The sequence below is a fragment of the Pseudophryne corroboree genome, chromosome 6, assembly GCF_028390025.1.
Source record: "Pseudophryne corroboree isolate aPseCor3 chromosome 6, aPseCor3.hap2, whole genome shotgun sequence".
Lineage (NCBI taxonomy): Eukaryota > Metazoa > Chordata > Amphibia > Anura > Myobatrachidae > Pseudophryne > Pseudophryne corroboree.
Window position 1 is genome coordinate 170,631,488 of NC_086449.1, and position 16,627 is coordinate 170,648,114.

General features: G+C 46.1%; 1 protein-coding gene across 1 annotated transcript in view; it reads right to left on the bottom strand.

Annotated features, from left to right (window-relative positions):
- Positions 1-7,119: 7,119 nt before the first annotated feature.
- LOC134934516 (uncharacterized) overlaps positions 7,120-16,627 on the bottom strand; it is a 29,656-nt gene continuing 20,148 nt past the window's right edge. The window contains exons 3-4 of the mRNA XM_063929944.1: positions 8,254-9,084; positions 7,120-7,278 (exon numbers count right to left, since the gene is read on the bottom strand). Coding sequence (XP_063786014.1) covers positions 7,172-7,278; positions 8,254-9,084 — 938 coding nt within the window. The 3' untranslated portion in view covers positions 7,120-7,171. The remainder of the gene's footprint in view (positions 7,279-8,253; positions 9,085-16,627) is intronic.

The window sequence follows — 16,627 nt, forward strand, 5'->3', positions numbered from 1 at the left end:
TCACAGCCAGCAGCAGCAGGTCTCTGTCTCTCCTCTCTCTCTCCTCTATCGCCTTTCCCTCCTTTCCCCCCCTCCTGTGGATTGAAGTTTGTAAGTCTAAATTTCATGTTTCTCATACGTCCTAGAGGATGCCGGGGTCCACTTCAGTACCATGGGGTATAGACGGTTCCGCAGGAGCCATGGGCACTTTAAGACTTTTCAAGGGTGTGAACTGGCTCCTCCCTCTATGCCCCTCCTCCAGACCTCAGTTTTAGATATGTGCCCAAGCAGACTGGATGCACTCCAGAGGAGCTCTACTGAGTTTCTCTGAAAAGACTTATGTTAGGTTTTTTATCTTCAGGGAGAACTGCTGGCAACAGTCTCCCTGCTTCGTGGGACTGGGAGGGCAGAAGTAGGAACCAACTTCCTAAAGAGTTTCATGGCTCTGCTTCTGGCTGACAGGACACCATTAGCTCCTGAAGGGAACTGAACGCTATCCATGCCTAGATGTTCACTCCCACAGCACGCCGTCACCCCCCTCACAGAGCCAGAAGTCAGAAGACAGGTGAGTGTTACAAGACAGATCTTCAATCAAGAAAGTGACGGCTAAAGGTACCGCGTGGCTGGCGGGAGCGCAGCGTGCCATGTTGCCCACACATACACAGGCACTGCAGGGTTCAGGGCGCGGGGGCGCCCTGGGCAGCATGAACCCTATGGAAACTGGCATAAATAAGGGGCATAAGTTGCTGAGGCACAGTCCTACCCCCACCAGTATAAAAAATTACCTTATAAAAGCTGAGGAGAAACACACCATTGAAGAGTGGAGCTTCCTCCTCAGTCAGCCAGCACACTGCTCAGCACCATTTTCTCTCACTTCTCGGGCTGCAGAGACAACGCTGGTCCTCCTCCACTATTGAACAAGTATCAGGGTGCAAAACAGGGGGGGGCACAGTGAATTTGGTGCTATATAATTGTGTGATTAACATTATAAAAGCGCTGCAGGTCAGTGGGCATTTTGTGTTCACAGACATTGTGTTACTGGCGCTGGGTTGTGAACTGGCAAACCCTATCTGTGTCCCTCTGACAGATTTTACTGTGGGTCTGTCCCCTATAAGTCCCGGAGTGTCTGTGGTGTGGTTGTGCACGTGTGTGACATGTCTGTGGCAGGGAACTCTGTGGAGACATGTTAGGGACACAGAGGAGTAATATGACACCAAGAGCCTGACTAGGTGAAAGGTTACATGATAGTGTGAATCATATCAGTAAGAGGTTGGACTGAATCTCATACAGAAAATGAAAATAATCTGTTGAAGATGTGATTTTTAGTAGTTCTGCCTTTCATCCACAGGGACCTTTCTGGGTCACATACAAATTTGCATAAGTAGTACAAACTAATACCGACAAGGACTCTGATTCCTGTGTCGACACTAGTGATTCCAGGGGAATAGGTCATAAGTTAGCAAAAAAGCATTCAAAACATGTTTTAGCTATAAAGGAGGTGTTAGAAGTTACGAAGCTCCCTCTATTGCCACAAGGAGAGGGTTTACTTTAGTAAAGAAGTAATGTAATTTTCCCTCCACCTCAGGAGTTGAACAGTCTCTTGGAGGGAGTCTGATTTAACCTGAAAAGAAATTTCAGATTCCCAAAAGGAATACAGGCAGATTACCTTTTTCCAAAAAAGGTGAGAGTCACCCCGCATTTTAGACAGGGCCTTGTCATAAAAGAGAAAAGGTGTTTCTCCCTGCGCCTGGAATGGCTTCACTTAAGGAGCCGACAGACTGCAAGTGAGTGAGGTGGTTTAATGATGTGGCCAATGGGACACTACTCAGGCCTACCATTGTCTGTGAGTGGGTGAGTAGTGCTATTGAAAAGTGGTCAGAAAACTTGTCATTAGACATTGACACAATAGATGGAGACGAGATACTCCTAACGTTAGGTCATATCAAAGACGCTGCTGCGTACGTACTAGAAAACATGAAATATATTGGTTTCTTGGGATCAAGAACCGCTACCATGGCAGTATCGGCTCGGAGGGCGTTGTGGATTCGCCAGTGGAATGCTGATGCAGATTCCAAAAGAAATATGGAGGCTCTCCCATATAAAGGTGAGGCCTTGTTTGGTGATGGGCTGGATGCGTTAGTCTCGGCAGCTACCGCAGGTAAGTCGACATTCTTTCCTTATGCTCCTACACCGGCGAAAAAGACACATCACTCTCACATACAGTCCTTTCGGCCCAACAAATACAAAAAGGCCAAAGGTTCCCCCTTTTTTGCAAGTAGGGGAAGGGGAAAAGGAAAGAAATCCGCAGCTTCTCCCGGATCGCAGGAGCAGAAGTCCACCCCTGCTTCTGCCAAATCTGCAGCATAACGCTGGGGCTCCCTTGCGGGAGTCCGCTCGAGTGGGAGAACGTCTGAAACTTTTCAGCCAAATCTGGATTCAATCTGGCCTGGACCAATGGGTCTTACAAATAGTGTCCCATGGGTACAAACTAGAGTGTCAAGACGTCCCCCATGCCGATTTTTCAAATCGACCTTCCCAGCTTCTCTTCCGGGGAGAGAGGCAGTAACAACCGCAATTCAAAAATTATGTCAGGATCAGTTCATTGTCCTGGTACCCTTGGCACAGTAAGGAGAAGTTTTTTTATTCAAGCCTCTTCGTAGTTATGAAGCCAGATGGCTCGGTCAGACCGATTTTAAACCTGAAAAATCTGAATCTCTACCTGAAAAGGTTCAAGTTCAAGATGGAATCCCTGAGGGTAGTGCTTTCCAGTCTGGAAGAGGGGGACTTCATGGTGTCAGTAGACATTAAAGATGCTTGCTTGCATGTTCCCATTTATCCTCCTCACCAAGCTTATCTGAGATTCGCAGTACAGGATTGCCATTACCAGTTTCAGACGTTGCCGTTCGGACTCTCCACGGCACCGAGGGTATTCACCAAGGTGATGGCAGAGATGATTGTCCTCCTTCATTAAAAAGGAGTCAATATAATGCCTTATCTGGACGATCTCCTGATAAAAGCAAGATCCAGGGAACAGTTGGTGCAGAACATCGCACTCTCCCTGTCAATACTCCAACAACACGGTTGGATCATGAATTTTCCAAAGTCACAGTTGGAACTGACGACAAGATTGTCCTCTTTAGGGATGATTCTGGACACAGAAGTACGGAGAGTATTTCTTCCAGTGGAAAAGGCTCTGGAAATCCAGAAAATGGTCAAGCAAATATTGAAACCAACAAGCGTGTCGATCCATCAATGCATTCGGATGTTGGGGAAAATGGTAGCGGCCTACGAGGCCATACAGTTTAGCCGATTTCATGCCAGAGTATTCCGGTGGGACCTGTTGGACAAGTGGTCCGTATCCCACCTACACATGCACCGGAAAATAGTCCCCCAAAGCCAGGATTTTGCTCCTGTGGTGGCTACACAGTTCTCACCTACTAGAGGGACGCAGGTTTGGGATTCACGACTGGGTCCTAATAACCACGGATGCAAGTCTCCGAGGCTGGGGAGCTGTCACACAGGGGGAAAGCTTCCAAGGAAAATGGTCAAGTCAGGAAGCCTGCCTTTACATAAACATTCTGGAATTGAGAGCCATTTACAACGGCCTTCTACAAGCGGTACATCTTCTTCAAGATCCCGTGCAGATCCAGTCGGACAATGTAACAGCAGTCGCGTACATAAACAGGCAAGGCGGAACGAAAAGAATAGCAGCAATGACAGAAGTGACAAGGATTCTCCTCTGGGCAGAAAGACATGTTAGAGCTCTGTCAGCAATTTTCATTCCGGGAGTGGACAACTTGGAAGCAGACTTCCTCAGCAGACACGATCTCCGTCCAGGAGAGTGGGGCCTCCACCAAGAAGTCTTCGCAGAGGTGACAAGTCTTTGAGGAGTTCCTCAAGTAGACATGATGGCATCTCGTCTAAACAAGAAGCTTCAGTTATATTGTTCCAGGTCGAGAGACCCTCAAGCAATAGCAGTGGATGCACTGGTGATCCAGTGGGTGTTTCGGTCGGTAAATGTTTTCCCTCCACTTCCACTGATTCCAAAAGTTCTCAAAATAATAATATGAACAAGAGTTTGAGCAGTCTTCATTGCCCCAGACTGGCCAAGGAGGGCTTGGTATCCAGATCTTCAGGAGTTGCTCATAGAAGATCCTCGTCCTCTTCCTCTTCGAGAGGACCTACTACAGCAGGGGCCACGTGTGTATCAAGACTTACCGCAGCTATGTTTGATGGCATGGCTGTTGAGCGTCGGATCCTACCCAGAAAGGGTATTCCCAAGGAAGTCATCCCCACTCTTATTCAGGCCAGGAAAGGAGTAACGTCTAAACATTACCACCATATTTGGAAAAAATATGTGTCTTGGTGTGAATTCAAGAAGGCTCCTACGGAAGAGTTTGAGTTGGGACGTTTTCTCCATTTTCTGCAGGCTGGTGTGGATGTGGGCCTTAGATTGGGGTCAATCATGGTCCATATTTCGGCCTTATCAGTTTTCTTTCAAAAACAATTGGCCTCCTTTCCAGAAGTTCAGACGTTCGTGAAAGGGGTTCTGCACATCCAGCCTCCATTTGTGCCTCCAGTGGCACCATGGGACCTTAATGTGGTGTTGCAGTTCCTTCAATCAGATTGGTTTGAACCTCTGCTGGAGATAGAATTGAAGTTTCTCACTTGGAAAGTGGTGATACTTTTGGCCTTGGCTTCCGCAAGGCGGGTGTCTGAGCTGGGGGCCTTGTCTCACAAGAGCCCTTACCTGATCTTCCATGAAGATAGGGCAGAGTTAAGAACTCGTCAACAATTTCTTCCAAGGGTGGTTTCATCCTTCCACATAAACCAACCTATTGTGGTGCCAGTAGCTACTGACACTTTCACTGAGTCAGAGTCTCTAGATGTGGTTAGAGCTTTGAAGATTTATGTTGCAAGAACAGCTCGATTACGGAAAATAGAGGCTCTGTTTGTCCTGTATGCTCCAAGCAAGATTGGGTGTCCTGCTTCTGAGCAGACTATTGCGCGCTGGATCAGAGGGACAATTCAGCACGCTCATTCTACGGCAGGCTTGCCGGTACCGAAGTCGGTGAAGGCCCATTCTACTAGGAAAGTGGGCTCATCCTGGGCGGCTGCCCGGGGCGTCTCAGCTTTACAACTTTGCCGAGCAGCTAAATGGTCAGGATCAAACACATTTGCTAAATTTTATAAGTTTGACACCTTGGCCGATGAGGACCTCAAGTTTGGTCAATCGGTACTGCAGGGTCATCCGCACTCTCCCGCCCATACTGAAGCTTTGGTATAACCCCATGGTACTGAAGTGGACCCCAGCATCCTCTAGGACGTATGAGAAAATAGGATTTTAATACCTACCGGTAAGTCCTTTTCTCCTAGTCCGTAGAGGATGCTGGGCACCCGACCCAGTGCGTACTTTACCTGCAGTTTGTTCTTTATAGTTACACAAGTTGTGTTTCATTTGTTTTCAGCATGTTGCTGTAAATGGTTCATGCCTGTTGGCGTGTGTCATGTTGAATGCCATGTTGTGCGGCATGGTTGATTTGTGAGCTGGTATGAATCTCACCATTAGTATAAAAGTAAATCCTTTCCTCGAAATGTCCGTCTCCCTGGGCACAGTTCCTATTACTGAGGTCTGGAGGAGGAGCATAGAGGGAGGAGCCAGTTCACACCCTTGAAAAGTCTTAAAGTGCCCATGGCTCCTGCGGAACCGTCTATACCCCATGGTACTGAAGTGGACCTCAGCATCCTCTATGGACTAGGAGAAAAATAGGATTTTAATACCTACCGGTAAATCCTTTTCTCTTAGTCCATAGAGGATGCTGGGGTCATCATAGAACCATGGGGTATAGACTGGATGCGCAGGAGACATGGGCACTTTAAGACTTTGAAAGGGTGTGAACTGGCTCCTCCCTCTATGACTCTCCTCCAGACTCCAGTTATAGGAACTGTGCCCAGGGAGACGGACATTTCGAGGAAAGGATTTATTGTTAAACTAAGGTGAGATTCATACCAGCTCACACCTCAAACAAGCCGCAGAACGTGGCATTCAACAGAACACAAGCCAACGGCATGTACAATTGCAGCAACATGCTGACAATAACGTAACACAACATGTGTGTAACCACAACTAATAACTGCAGATACAGTACGCACTGGGATGGGCGCCCAGCATCCTCTATGGACTAAGAGAAAAGGATTTACCGGTAGGTATTAAAATCCTATTTTCTCATAAGTCCTAGAGGATGCTGGGGTCATCATAGAACCATGGGGTTATACCAAAGCTCTAGAATGGGCGGTAGAGTGCGGATGACTCTGCAGCACCGATTGACAAAACTTAAGGTCTTCATCGGCCAAGGGGGGTAATTCCAAGTTGATCGCAGAAGGAAATTTTTTAGCAGTTGGGCAAAACCATGGGGGTGATTCCGAGTTGTTCGCTATTTTGTTCGTTCGCACAACATATTCGCAATTTTGTGAACACGTTGCACAATAGCGAATAACCGCCCCCAACGTATTTTTGATATTTTGTACGTACAAAGTAGGCGTATGCCAAATGACATCGCACTAATGCGAACCCATCGCAATTTCACAAACCTCATCGTAAAAATCCTAACTCCTCGTAGATTTACACATTCCTCTTAAAAATGCTCACGCTTTTGCAGAAAAACGCACAGCAATGGGTTTTTTTTCCAAGTTATATTACACCTTTCAATTCAAACTCAACAAGCCTTCCTCAATTACGAATCTAATTAGTGTAATGAATGATTGTGGTCATGACCAATTAAGTCTTCAAAGAATACCTACAGAACACTTTGTAGGCATAATTGGCCGTTACCATGTTTGTTTATAAATAAGTGAAATAGATGTGTAAACTGTGCTGGCCTAATGTTAAATAGCATATTTTTGTGTGAAGGTGTAGTGTGTGAATATATGTGTTTACATGTTTTTCTAAACAATAAGCTACTTACTGACATAATTTGTTTGTTTGTTTGTAAATAATAAGATTAATATTCGTAAGTTTGATGTGTGTTTTTTGTAAGGTAACCAATTTCTGCTAGGCAATATGCTGTTCCTTTATTGCATTAAAAAACACAACAACCGCTTAACTGTAATAATAAATTTTTTATTTTTGTACATATTTTTTTTTTTTTTTTATAACCAAGAACAAATATTTTCAAATTTTACAATTAACAAATTAGAAAATGTTTTCCATCCTCTCAACATTTGCCAGCATGGCCTGCAAATTAGCCTTTAGGCTTGCAATGATGCCAGGCAGGCTTGTGGGATCTCCAACTGCACCATCTGAAAAGAAGAGCAAAAATAAAAATAAAAAACTTACTCACATTACCTATTACACAAGCAAGCCACAAAGCACACTTTAATGGCAAAGGGACTACATCATGGATGTTTGAATGTTAAAACAGTAGCATACCAACACACAAGCATGCTCAGCAATGTTTGTTATTGTTAACTTTCAATTTTAAAAAGTGTACCACACCATGATGTACATTTACTAAGATGGGAGTTCTATTTAAGATGGGACGTTGCCCATAGCAACCATTCATATTCCACATATCTTCTAGAAGGTGCTAAATAAATGAGAAGTTGAATCTGATTGGTTGCTATGGGCAACATCCCATCTTGAATAAAACTTCCATCTTATTAAATGTAACCCCATGCTGGGATTCATTCACATCTGGAGTGAAGCAGACTTGTATTTTTTGTTGTTTGCCCTGCATCATCACACTGCATATCAACATCTTCAGAAGGACAACATATCCTAGCATGCCCACACTCCCTGAAAGCCTGCCTTACTACATAAGGTGAAACATGTTTTTTTAAGTAAAAAAATAATTTTTTGAGTTTAACTTTCACAACACAAATCATTGTGTCCTTAGCCTGGCTAACAAAGTGAAGCATGCGAGTTGAATGTGCAAATATTAGGAATACCCATGCACAAGTGTAAAAGAACAACAACATACTAAACTCCACTCAGGTCTAACTGTTTCACTGACAACCTAGCACATATAAACCCTGTTGTCCTGGCAACCCTGTCGACCTAATGAGTGTCGACCTAGAGTGGACACCCTAAACATTGCAGACATAGACACTGTACATCTAATGATACTCACACAAATGTAAATGCAACATCCATACCATGATGAAGAAAACGAACATTTTTCCTTGGGCCAAGATTGGCCACAGTACAACACTGCATGTATTGGAATTTGAAGTTAAAGTAGGTAACAAATAAATTTTAAATGTGTTAAAACTTACTCTCATCAGCCACATGTGCAGCACCCTCAACAGCCTCAGGGGCTTCTGCTGCCCATTCACTGGGTGGGGAAGGAGGCTGGATGGGGGAAGGAGGGTGGATGGGGGAAGGAGGGTGGATGGGGGAAGGAGGATGGATTGGGGAAGGAGGAGGGATTGGGGAAGGAGGATGGAATGGGGAGCTGTTTAGAGAGGATGGGTCTGATTGAGATGGAGAGGGGGGCGGAGAGGGTGTTTTGGCCACAGAGTGGGAGGGGGCCAGAGAGGGGGAATGGGAAAGAGAGGGGGAGGTGGGCGGAGTGGTGGTTTGGCCTACAGAGGGAGAGGGGGACAGAGAGGGGTATTGGTAAAGAGAGGGGGAGGGGGACAGAGAGGGGTATTGGTAAAGAGAGGGGGAGGGGGGCTGAGAAGGGGTTTGGGAAGGAGAGGGGGTTTGGGCGACAGAAGGGGAGGGGGGCTGAGAAGGGGTTTGGGAAGGAGAGGGGGTTTGGGCGACAGAAGGGGAGGGGGGCTGAGAAGGGGATTGGGAAGGAGAGGGGGATTGGGCGACAGAAGGGGAGGGGGGCTGAGAAGGGGATTGGGAAGGGGAGGGGGATTGGGCGACAGAAGGGGAGGGGGGCTGAGAAGGGGATTGGGAAGGAGAGGGGGATTGGGCGACAGAAGGGGAGGGGGGCTGAGAAGGGGATTGGGAAGGAGATGGGGATTGGGCGACAGAAGGGGAGGGGGGCTGAGAAGGGGATTGGGAAGTAGAGGGGGGTTGGGCGACAGAAAGGGAGGGGGGCTGAGAAGGGGATTGGTCTGGACTTTCTGCAGCAGGTTGCCGTTGTGCTCGCCCTTGAATGACATAGGTAATATTTAGGTTGTTGGTTTAAAAATTATAACAACAGTATTTTTCTATTACACTGTTCTGTCCCATGTTAAAGACACAGGGGTAAAATTGATAATTTTTTTATTTAAAAAAAACTGGTGATGTTGCCCATAGCAACCAATCAGATTCTACGTAACATTTATTAGGCTGCTTCTAGAAGATAATAGATTTAATCTGATTGGTTGCTATAGGCAACATCACCAGTTCTAAAAAGCTCCCACCTTAGTAAATTTACCCCACAGAGCAAGTTATTGGGTTCAGTTGACAGCCTGTGTAGCAACTCAGTACAACAACATTCAATTTTTCAGAAGCACTTTGCTACACAGTCAGTACTGCTTGCCCTAGCCACACACACTGTGTCATGTTTGTTCTACAATAGTTCATTGTAAGTGTGCTAATTTTCACACTATATAATTTAGTGAAAATATGCAAGTTTTGCATTACAAGTTTCTGCTAATAATCTCAGTGTTATTTAATGTAATATGAAACTTACTGCGCCTACGTCTAGTGCGGATTTGTTGGCGGAGCTCCGCCAACAGGTCCGGTGTGCGACGGCGGAGGTCGCTCCAGCGCCTTTCTAGCTGGATTATGGAGCGTGTGGTCCGGGTGCGGCTGCGGAGTATGCGGCGGAACTCTGCGTAGGCCTCGTGCTTTATCCTATTGGGGATAAAGGGGCCTGCGCGGCCTGTGCGGCCTACGCGGCGGTCCATCACCGCGACCAACACGCGCAGCTCACGGTGGCTAAATGCTGCTGCGCGCATGGTGCCAATGGCGTTTTCCATATATGGGCTTATATTTATAGTGTGTGGTGGCATGTGATTGGTTGTAAATTTATGGTGTCATCTAATAAACTTTATTGATTGATTATTTATTTATTGATTCATTGCCGTGAAGGACAGTGGGTACATGTCACAATAGCGGAAATTTGCAGCCGCGGAAGAACAAGAAACACAATACATACACTCACAATTACACTCACACACACTCACATACACACACACAAACACACTCAAAATCACACACACTTAAAGAAAAGTAATTGTTACAATCTGTGTACTCACCACATTTGTCAATAACAATCAGCTGCACAAAGTCACAAAGTTTTCGACATTTAGGATCATATGTTGTGTCATTTGTAATGTAAACAGATGCATGGCATATAGACATTTGTGGAACAAGGGTTACAATCAGAATATTTAGACAAACATTGCATATTAAAAATTTAAACAGGTATGCCTTGCATAACACTTAACTGGGCATATAATTAAAAATTTAAAAATAGGACCTGGGGTTACTAGGGGCAACATTACCTAATATTAGATATGGACATATATTCCCCCCCAAAATTTTTTTTTTTTTTTAATTAAGTAACATTAAGTGTAGCCTGCATTATGTGGTTCATGTTATTTGGTATGTACAAAGGAATATGTCTATGTCGATAAGATTTAGCTGATGTAGTTTCTAAGTTGGTTTATTCACACGTGATTGCATTTGCTACTATTAAATAATTTCAACATGTATTTAACATCAATGTTTATTTTGGGTAAAAAAAAAAAGATTAATTGGGAGCATGTCAGATGTGTAGGTGCTAACAATAAAAATCTTATGTGTCCAGACAATTGCTGTCTGTAGTATTTTGACTGAGCAGTGTTTGCTCAGTAATTGGACAACAGGTGAATTCATTGGCATAACAATTGCTAATTAGGGCAGACACACTAGTCACAGTACTTCACAAGTGCAGAGTAACTGCAGACTTACTCCTCGGCTGCGACAGGATAGCGAACATTTGTTGTGTACATTTACCATCGTATACGCATTTCTGCTCAAAACACGCCTACTGCTGGTTGCATACTCCCACACTAGCCGCCCACTTTCACGCCAATTTCGTTAGATAGCGAAGCCGTGCCTCTGTCACGCCTCCGTCACTCCCAGTTTTCGGTGGTGTAGTACGTGCAGGTTTTCAGTTAGTAATTTTGCTCAAGCGTCGTATCGCTCCCTTTGCGCACGTGCAGTATAGCTGTTGCGCATGCGCAGTTGGCGGATTTTCGCCGTTTTGCGATGCGATGAACTGCTGCGATCAACTCGGAATGAGGGCCCGTGTGCACTGCAGGGGGGGGCAGATATAACATGTGCAGAGAGAGATAGATTTGGGTGTGGTGAGTTCAATCTGCAATCTAAATTGCAGTGTAAAAATAAAGCAGCCAGTATTTACCCAGCACAGAAACAAAATAAGCCACCCAAATCTAACTCTCTCTGCAAATGTTATATCTGCCCCCCCCCTGCAGTGCACATGGTTTTGCCCAACTGCTAAAAAATATCCTGCTGCGATCAACTTGGAATTACCCCCCCAGGTGTCAAACTTGTAGAACTTTGCAAATGTGTTTGACCCCGACCAAGTAGCTGCTCGGCAAAGTTGCAATGCCGAGACCCCCAGGGCAGCCGCCCAGGACGAGTCCACCTTTCTAGTAGAATGGGCTTTTACCGATTCCGGTAACGGCAATCCAGCCGTGGAATGAGCATGCTGAATCGTGTTACAGATCCAGCGTGCAATGGTCTGCTTGGAAGCAGGACACCCAACCTTGTTGGGAGCATACAGGACAAACAGAGCTTCTGTTTTCCTAATCTGAGCCGTTCTGGCGACATAAATCTTCAAAGCTCTGACCACATCCAGAGATTTTGACTCGGTGTAGGCGTCAGTAGCCACAGGCACCACAATAGGTTGGTTCATGTGGAAAAAGGAAACCACCTTCGGTAGAAATTGTTGACGTGTCCTCAATTCAGCTCTATCTTCATGGAAGATAAAATAAGGGCTCTTGTGAGACAAGGCCGCTAACTTAGACACCCGCCTTGCAGATGCCAAGGCCAACAAGATGACCACTTTCCAGGTGAGGAATTTCAACTCCACCTTCCGTAAAGGTTCAAACCAATGTGATTGAAGGAACTGCAACACCACATTAAGATCCCATGGTGCCACTGGAGGCACAAATGGAGGTTGGATGTGCAACACGCCTTTCACGAAAGTATGAACTTGTTATGATTCCCGTACTCCAGACCAGAGGAGATCTTATGGCAGAGGTCTGAGTACTGGAAAGATATACTGGTTGTGGGAGCAGGAGAGCCTAGTAACCCCTGGCGCCCTAACTCCGTTGTCTCGCCCGTGTTATCAGAAATCCCCTGCGAGACTATGGTTGCTTGAGCCCATGGCAGCCGCGTTCGAAGGGCGGATTATGTCTGCCCAACCCCGATGCCCCCTCAGGTCTTAATGAGAGACAAAGGGAAATCCGAGACAGGGTGATAACAAGGGGCCCTCTGACTAAGCAACCAGGCCAGGGGTTACAAGCTAACTAACTAAACCAAAAAGTATGTGCGGACTAGCCGCCAGGGAAAAGGACAACCAAAGATCCACTGATCCGTAACTCCTATCCAGCACCGCTGGATACCAGAGTGGATCAGGGGGAGCGGAATCCTCCGCAAAAGCTCCAGAACACAAAGATACAAAATAATAAACAGTAAGCGGTCAAGCCGCAACACACGGCTACGCCGCGACTCACGAACACCACAGGATGTTAAAGGTGCTCGGTCAGACTCCAAGAACAGATGACAACTTCCGAGTACAGGATCACTGAGGACAGGAACAACCGGATTGAGCAGGACTGGAAACTCTCTGTAACCGACACAGGCAAACAGGAAGCTATCACCGGCGTCTGTGAGAAGTCCAAAGGGTGCTTATAACTGTGAGCTCCCCAATCAGGAGCCAGACTGGGTAATCACAAGTAATGCCGTGCAGCTTGCATGCTGCACGGCCAGCACACCATTATACAATTAGAAAAGACCCAGCAACGGGGAACGCGGCCCGAACGTGGCGTCCCCGTTGCTAGGGTCTGAGCGGCTCCGTGCGCCCGGCGTCTAGCGTTGCCAGGGAGCCGGCGGCTGTACGCGCATGGCGTCCCTGGTTGCTAGGCGCCGGGCCGCACCGACGAGCGGACCCCGGCGCCTAACAGTACCCCCCCCTTGAGGAGGGGTCAAGGAACCCCTAAAGCCAGGTTTCCGAGGAAATTCTCAAAAAAATGCCCTCTTGAGCCTCGGGGCATGGAGATCCTTATCCAGGACCCAAGACCTTTCTTCTGGACCATAACCTCTCCAATGCACCAAAAAATAAAGCCGACCCCGGGACAACTTGGAATCGAGAACCTTCTCCACCAAGAACTCCTGCTGACCCTGTACAACTATTGGTGATCTCTCCTGAGATATCTTACGAGGAAATCTACTGGACGAAACATATGGTTTCAGCAATGAGCAATGGAAAGTATTTCCGATCCGTAAAGTTTTTGGTAAACGTAACCGGAAGGCAACTGGATTGACTTTTTTGATAATGTGAAATGGTCCAATAAATTTAGGACCCAATCTGGCTGAGGTTTGTCGAAGTTTAATGTTGCGAGTCGACAACCACACCCTATCTCCTACTTTAAAAGTGCACGGCCGCCGGAGCCTGTCAGAAAATCTCTTTTCCTGAAATGCCGCTTTTCTGAGAGCCAGGTGCACTTTTCTCCAAATGAGCCTAAGATGAGAGGTCAAGGTCAGTGAGGAGACAGAGGCATGTTGAAAAAAGGAATTAGCTCTGGGGTGAAAACCAAAAACTGCAAAAAATGGAGACACATTGGTGGAGGAATGACAGGCATTATTGTAAGCGAACTCCGCCAATGGAAGAAACTCAGACCAGTCATTTTGGAGTTTGGCCGAGTACAACCGCAAATATTGTTTTAGTGATTGATTAACTCGCTCAGTCTGCCCGTTGGATTGGGGATGGTAGCCTGACGTTAAAGATAATTTCATCTTCAATGAGACACAAAAAGATTTCCAAAACTGTGCAATGAATTGTGGACCCCGATCGGAAACAATATCAGTGGGTAACCCATGGAGTCTGAAAACATGGCGGAGGAACAAGACTGCCAATCCCTGGGCAGATGGCAATCGGGGAAGAGCAATGAAATGGGCCATTTTACTAAAACGGTCCACTACCACCCATATGACTCGGCATCCGGCTGACAGAGGGAGGTCCACCACAAAATCCATGGAGATATGAGACCATGGCCTAAGAGGAACATTCAAGGGCATAAGCTGACCGATAGGCAAAGAACGGGGAACTTTATGCTGTGCACAGACCTGACACGAAAAAACAAACTCCTTAATGTCTTTGGAAAGACCAGGCCACCATACTGAGCGGGAGACTAATTCCAAAGTCTTAGCGATTCCCGGATGCCCGGCAACTTTGCTATCATGAAACTCCGTCAAAACAGTTGCTCTCAAAAACTCAGGGACAAAAAGACGACCAGCAGGAGTATTTCCAGGAGCCTGATGTTGAAGCAGCTTTAACTGGGTAAATAAATCCTGTGTGAGGCCTGCCCGAATGACTGAAGACGGAAGTATGGGAGTAACAGGACTGTTGTCTTGAACTGGAAGAAAACTGCGTGACAGGGCATCTGCCTTGGTATTCTTGGAACCTGGCCTGAAGGTGATAATGAATTTGAAACGAGTAAAAAATAAAGCCCAACGAGCCTGCCGGGCATTCAGTCGTTTAGCTGATTCAATGTATTGAAGATTTTTGTGATCAGTCAAAACTGAAATGATATGAGTCGCTCCCTCAAGCCAATGCCTCCACTCCTCGAAAGCCCATTTAATAGCCAGCAATTCCCGGTTACCAACATCGTAGTTGGATTCAGCAGAAGAGAATTTCCTGGACATAAAGGCACAAGGGTGTAATTCAAGGGAATCCGGATCCTTCTGAGATAGGATAGCCCCTACTCCAACCTCTGAGGCATCAACCTCAACAATGAAAGGCAATTCTGGGTTGGGGTGTCTGAGGACAGGGGCTGAGACAAAGGCTTGTTTCAAGGCCTGAAAAGATAGCTCGGCTTCACGTGACCAATTGGTAGGATCCGCTCCCTTCTTAGTCAGTGCCACAATGGGAGCAACTAGGTCAGAGAAAGAGTGAATAAATCTTCTATAGTAGTTCACAAACCCTAAAAAGCGCTGAATTGCTTTTAAGTTGGTGGGTTGCGCCCAACTAAGGATGGCTTGGAGCTTCTTTGGTTCCATACGGAATCCCCGAGGGGAAATAATGTATCCTAAAAAGGATACCTCCGTGACATGAAATTCACACTTCTCCAGCTTGGCATATAGGTGATTTTCACGTAATTTTTTTAGAACCTGACGCAACTGGGTAACATGTTGTTCTACAGAGTCAGAATAAATCAAAATATCGTCTAAGTAGACTACAACGAATTTTCCAAGAAATTCACGGAGCACATCGTTAATGAGATCCTGGAAAACTGCCGGAGCGTTAGACAGGCCGAATGGCATAACCAGATACTCATAGTGGCCTGACTGAGTACTGAATGCCGTTTTCCACTCATCCCCTGACTTGATTCTGATGAGGTTATATGCTCCTCTCAGGTCAATCTTAGAAAAAATCACAGCCGAACGTAGCTGATCAAAGAGGACAGAGATCAGTGGCAGAGGGTAAGTATTTTTTACTGAGATTTTATTCAAGGCTCTAAAGTCAATGCAGGGTCTGAGTGAACCATCCTTCTTCTCTACGAAGAAGAAGCCTGCACTTAAAGGGGATTTAGATGGCCTGATAAATCCTTTCCCTAGGCTTTCTTTAACATACTCATTCATGGCCACAGTTTCAGGTCCGGACAATGCATATAACCTTCCCTTAGGCAAAGTGGCACCAGGAATTAGCTCAATAGCACAATCATAAGGCCTATGGGGAGGCAGAATATCCGCATTGCCCTTGGAAAAAACATCAACAAAATCCTGGTATTCCACAGGAATGGGTGCGGGAATGGCAGCAGCTATTCTGATGGGAAGCGTAATACATTCCTTATTACAGATGGTACCCCATTGTGAGATCTCCCCCGACTGCCAATCAATGATGGGATTATGAAAGGCCAGCCAAGGGTGACCCAGAACCACTGGAACTGCTGGGCAATGGGTGAGGAAAAACTCAATTTTTTCAGAATGCAGAGCTCCTACCGAGAGTAGAACAGGAGGTGTACAGAGAGAAATAACCCCATTGGACAAGGGACTCCCATCTAAACCATGCATGGTGATACACCTACCCAAGGCTAACTGAGGAATACCTAAGGTCTTGGCCCATGTTAAATCCATAAAGTTCCCTGCAGCTCCACTGTCCACAAAAACAGAGACCGAGGAACAGAGGCTGCCAAAGGAAACTTTAGCTGGGACTAACAGTGAATTATTTGAGGAGATAAGCTGCAGACCAAAGTGAACCCCCTCACAATTCACTTGGTCGAGACGTTTCCCGACTTGTTCGGACAACTACGGGCAAAATGTCCCTTACCTCCACAGTATAAACAAAGACCAGAATTTTGCCTTCTGGTTCTTTCTTCAGGAGACAGTTTGGAGAGACCTATCTGCATAGGCTCCTCTATGTCCACAGGGATGGAAAAAACACAAGGAGTTGACCCGACAGATGCTCCTTTT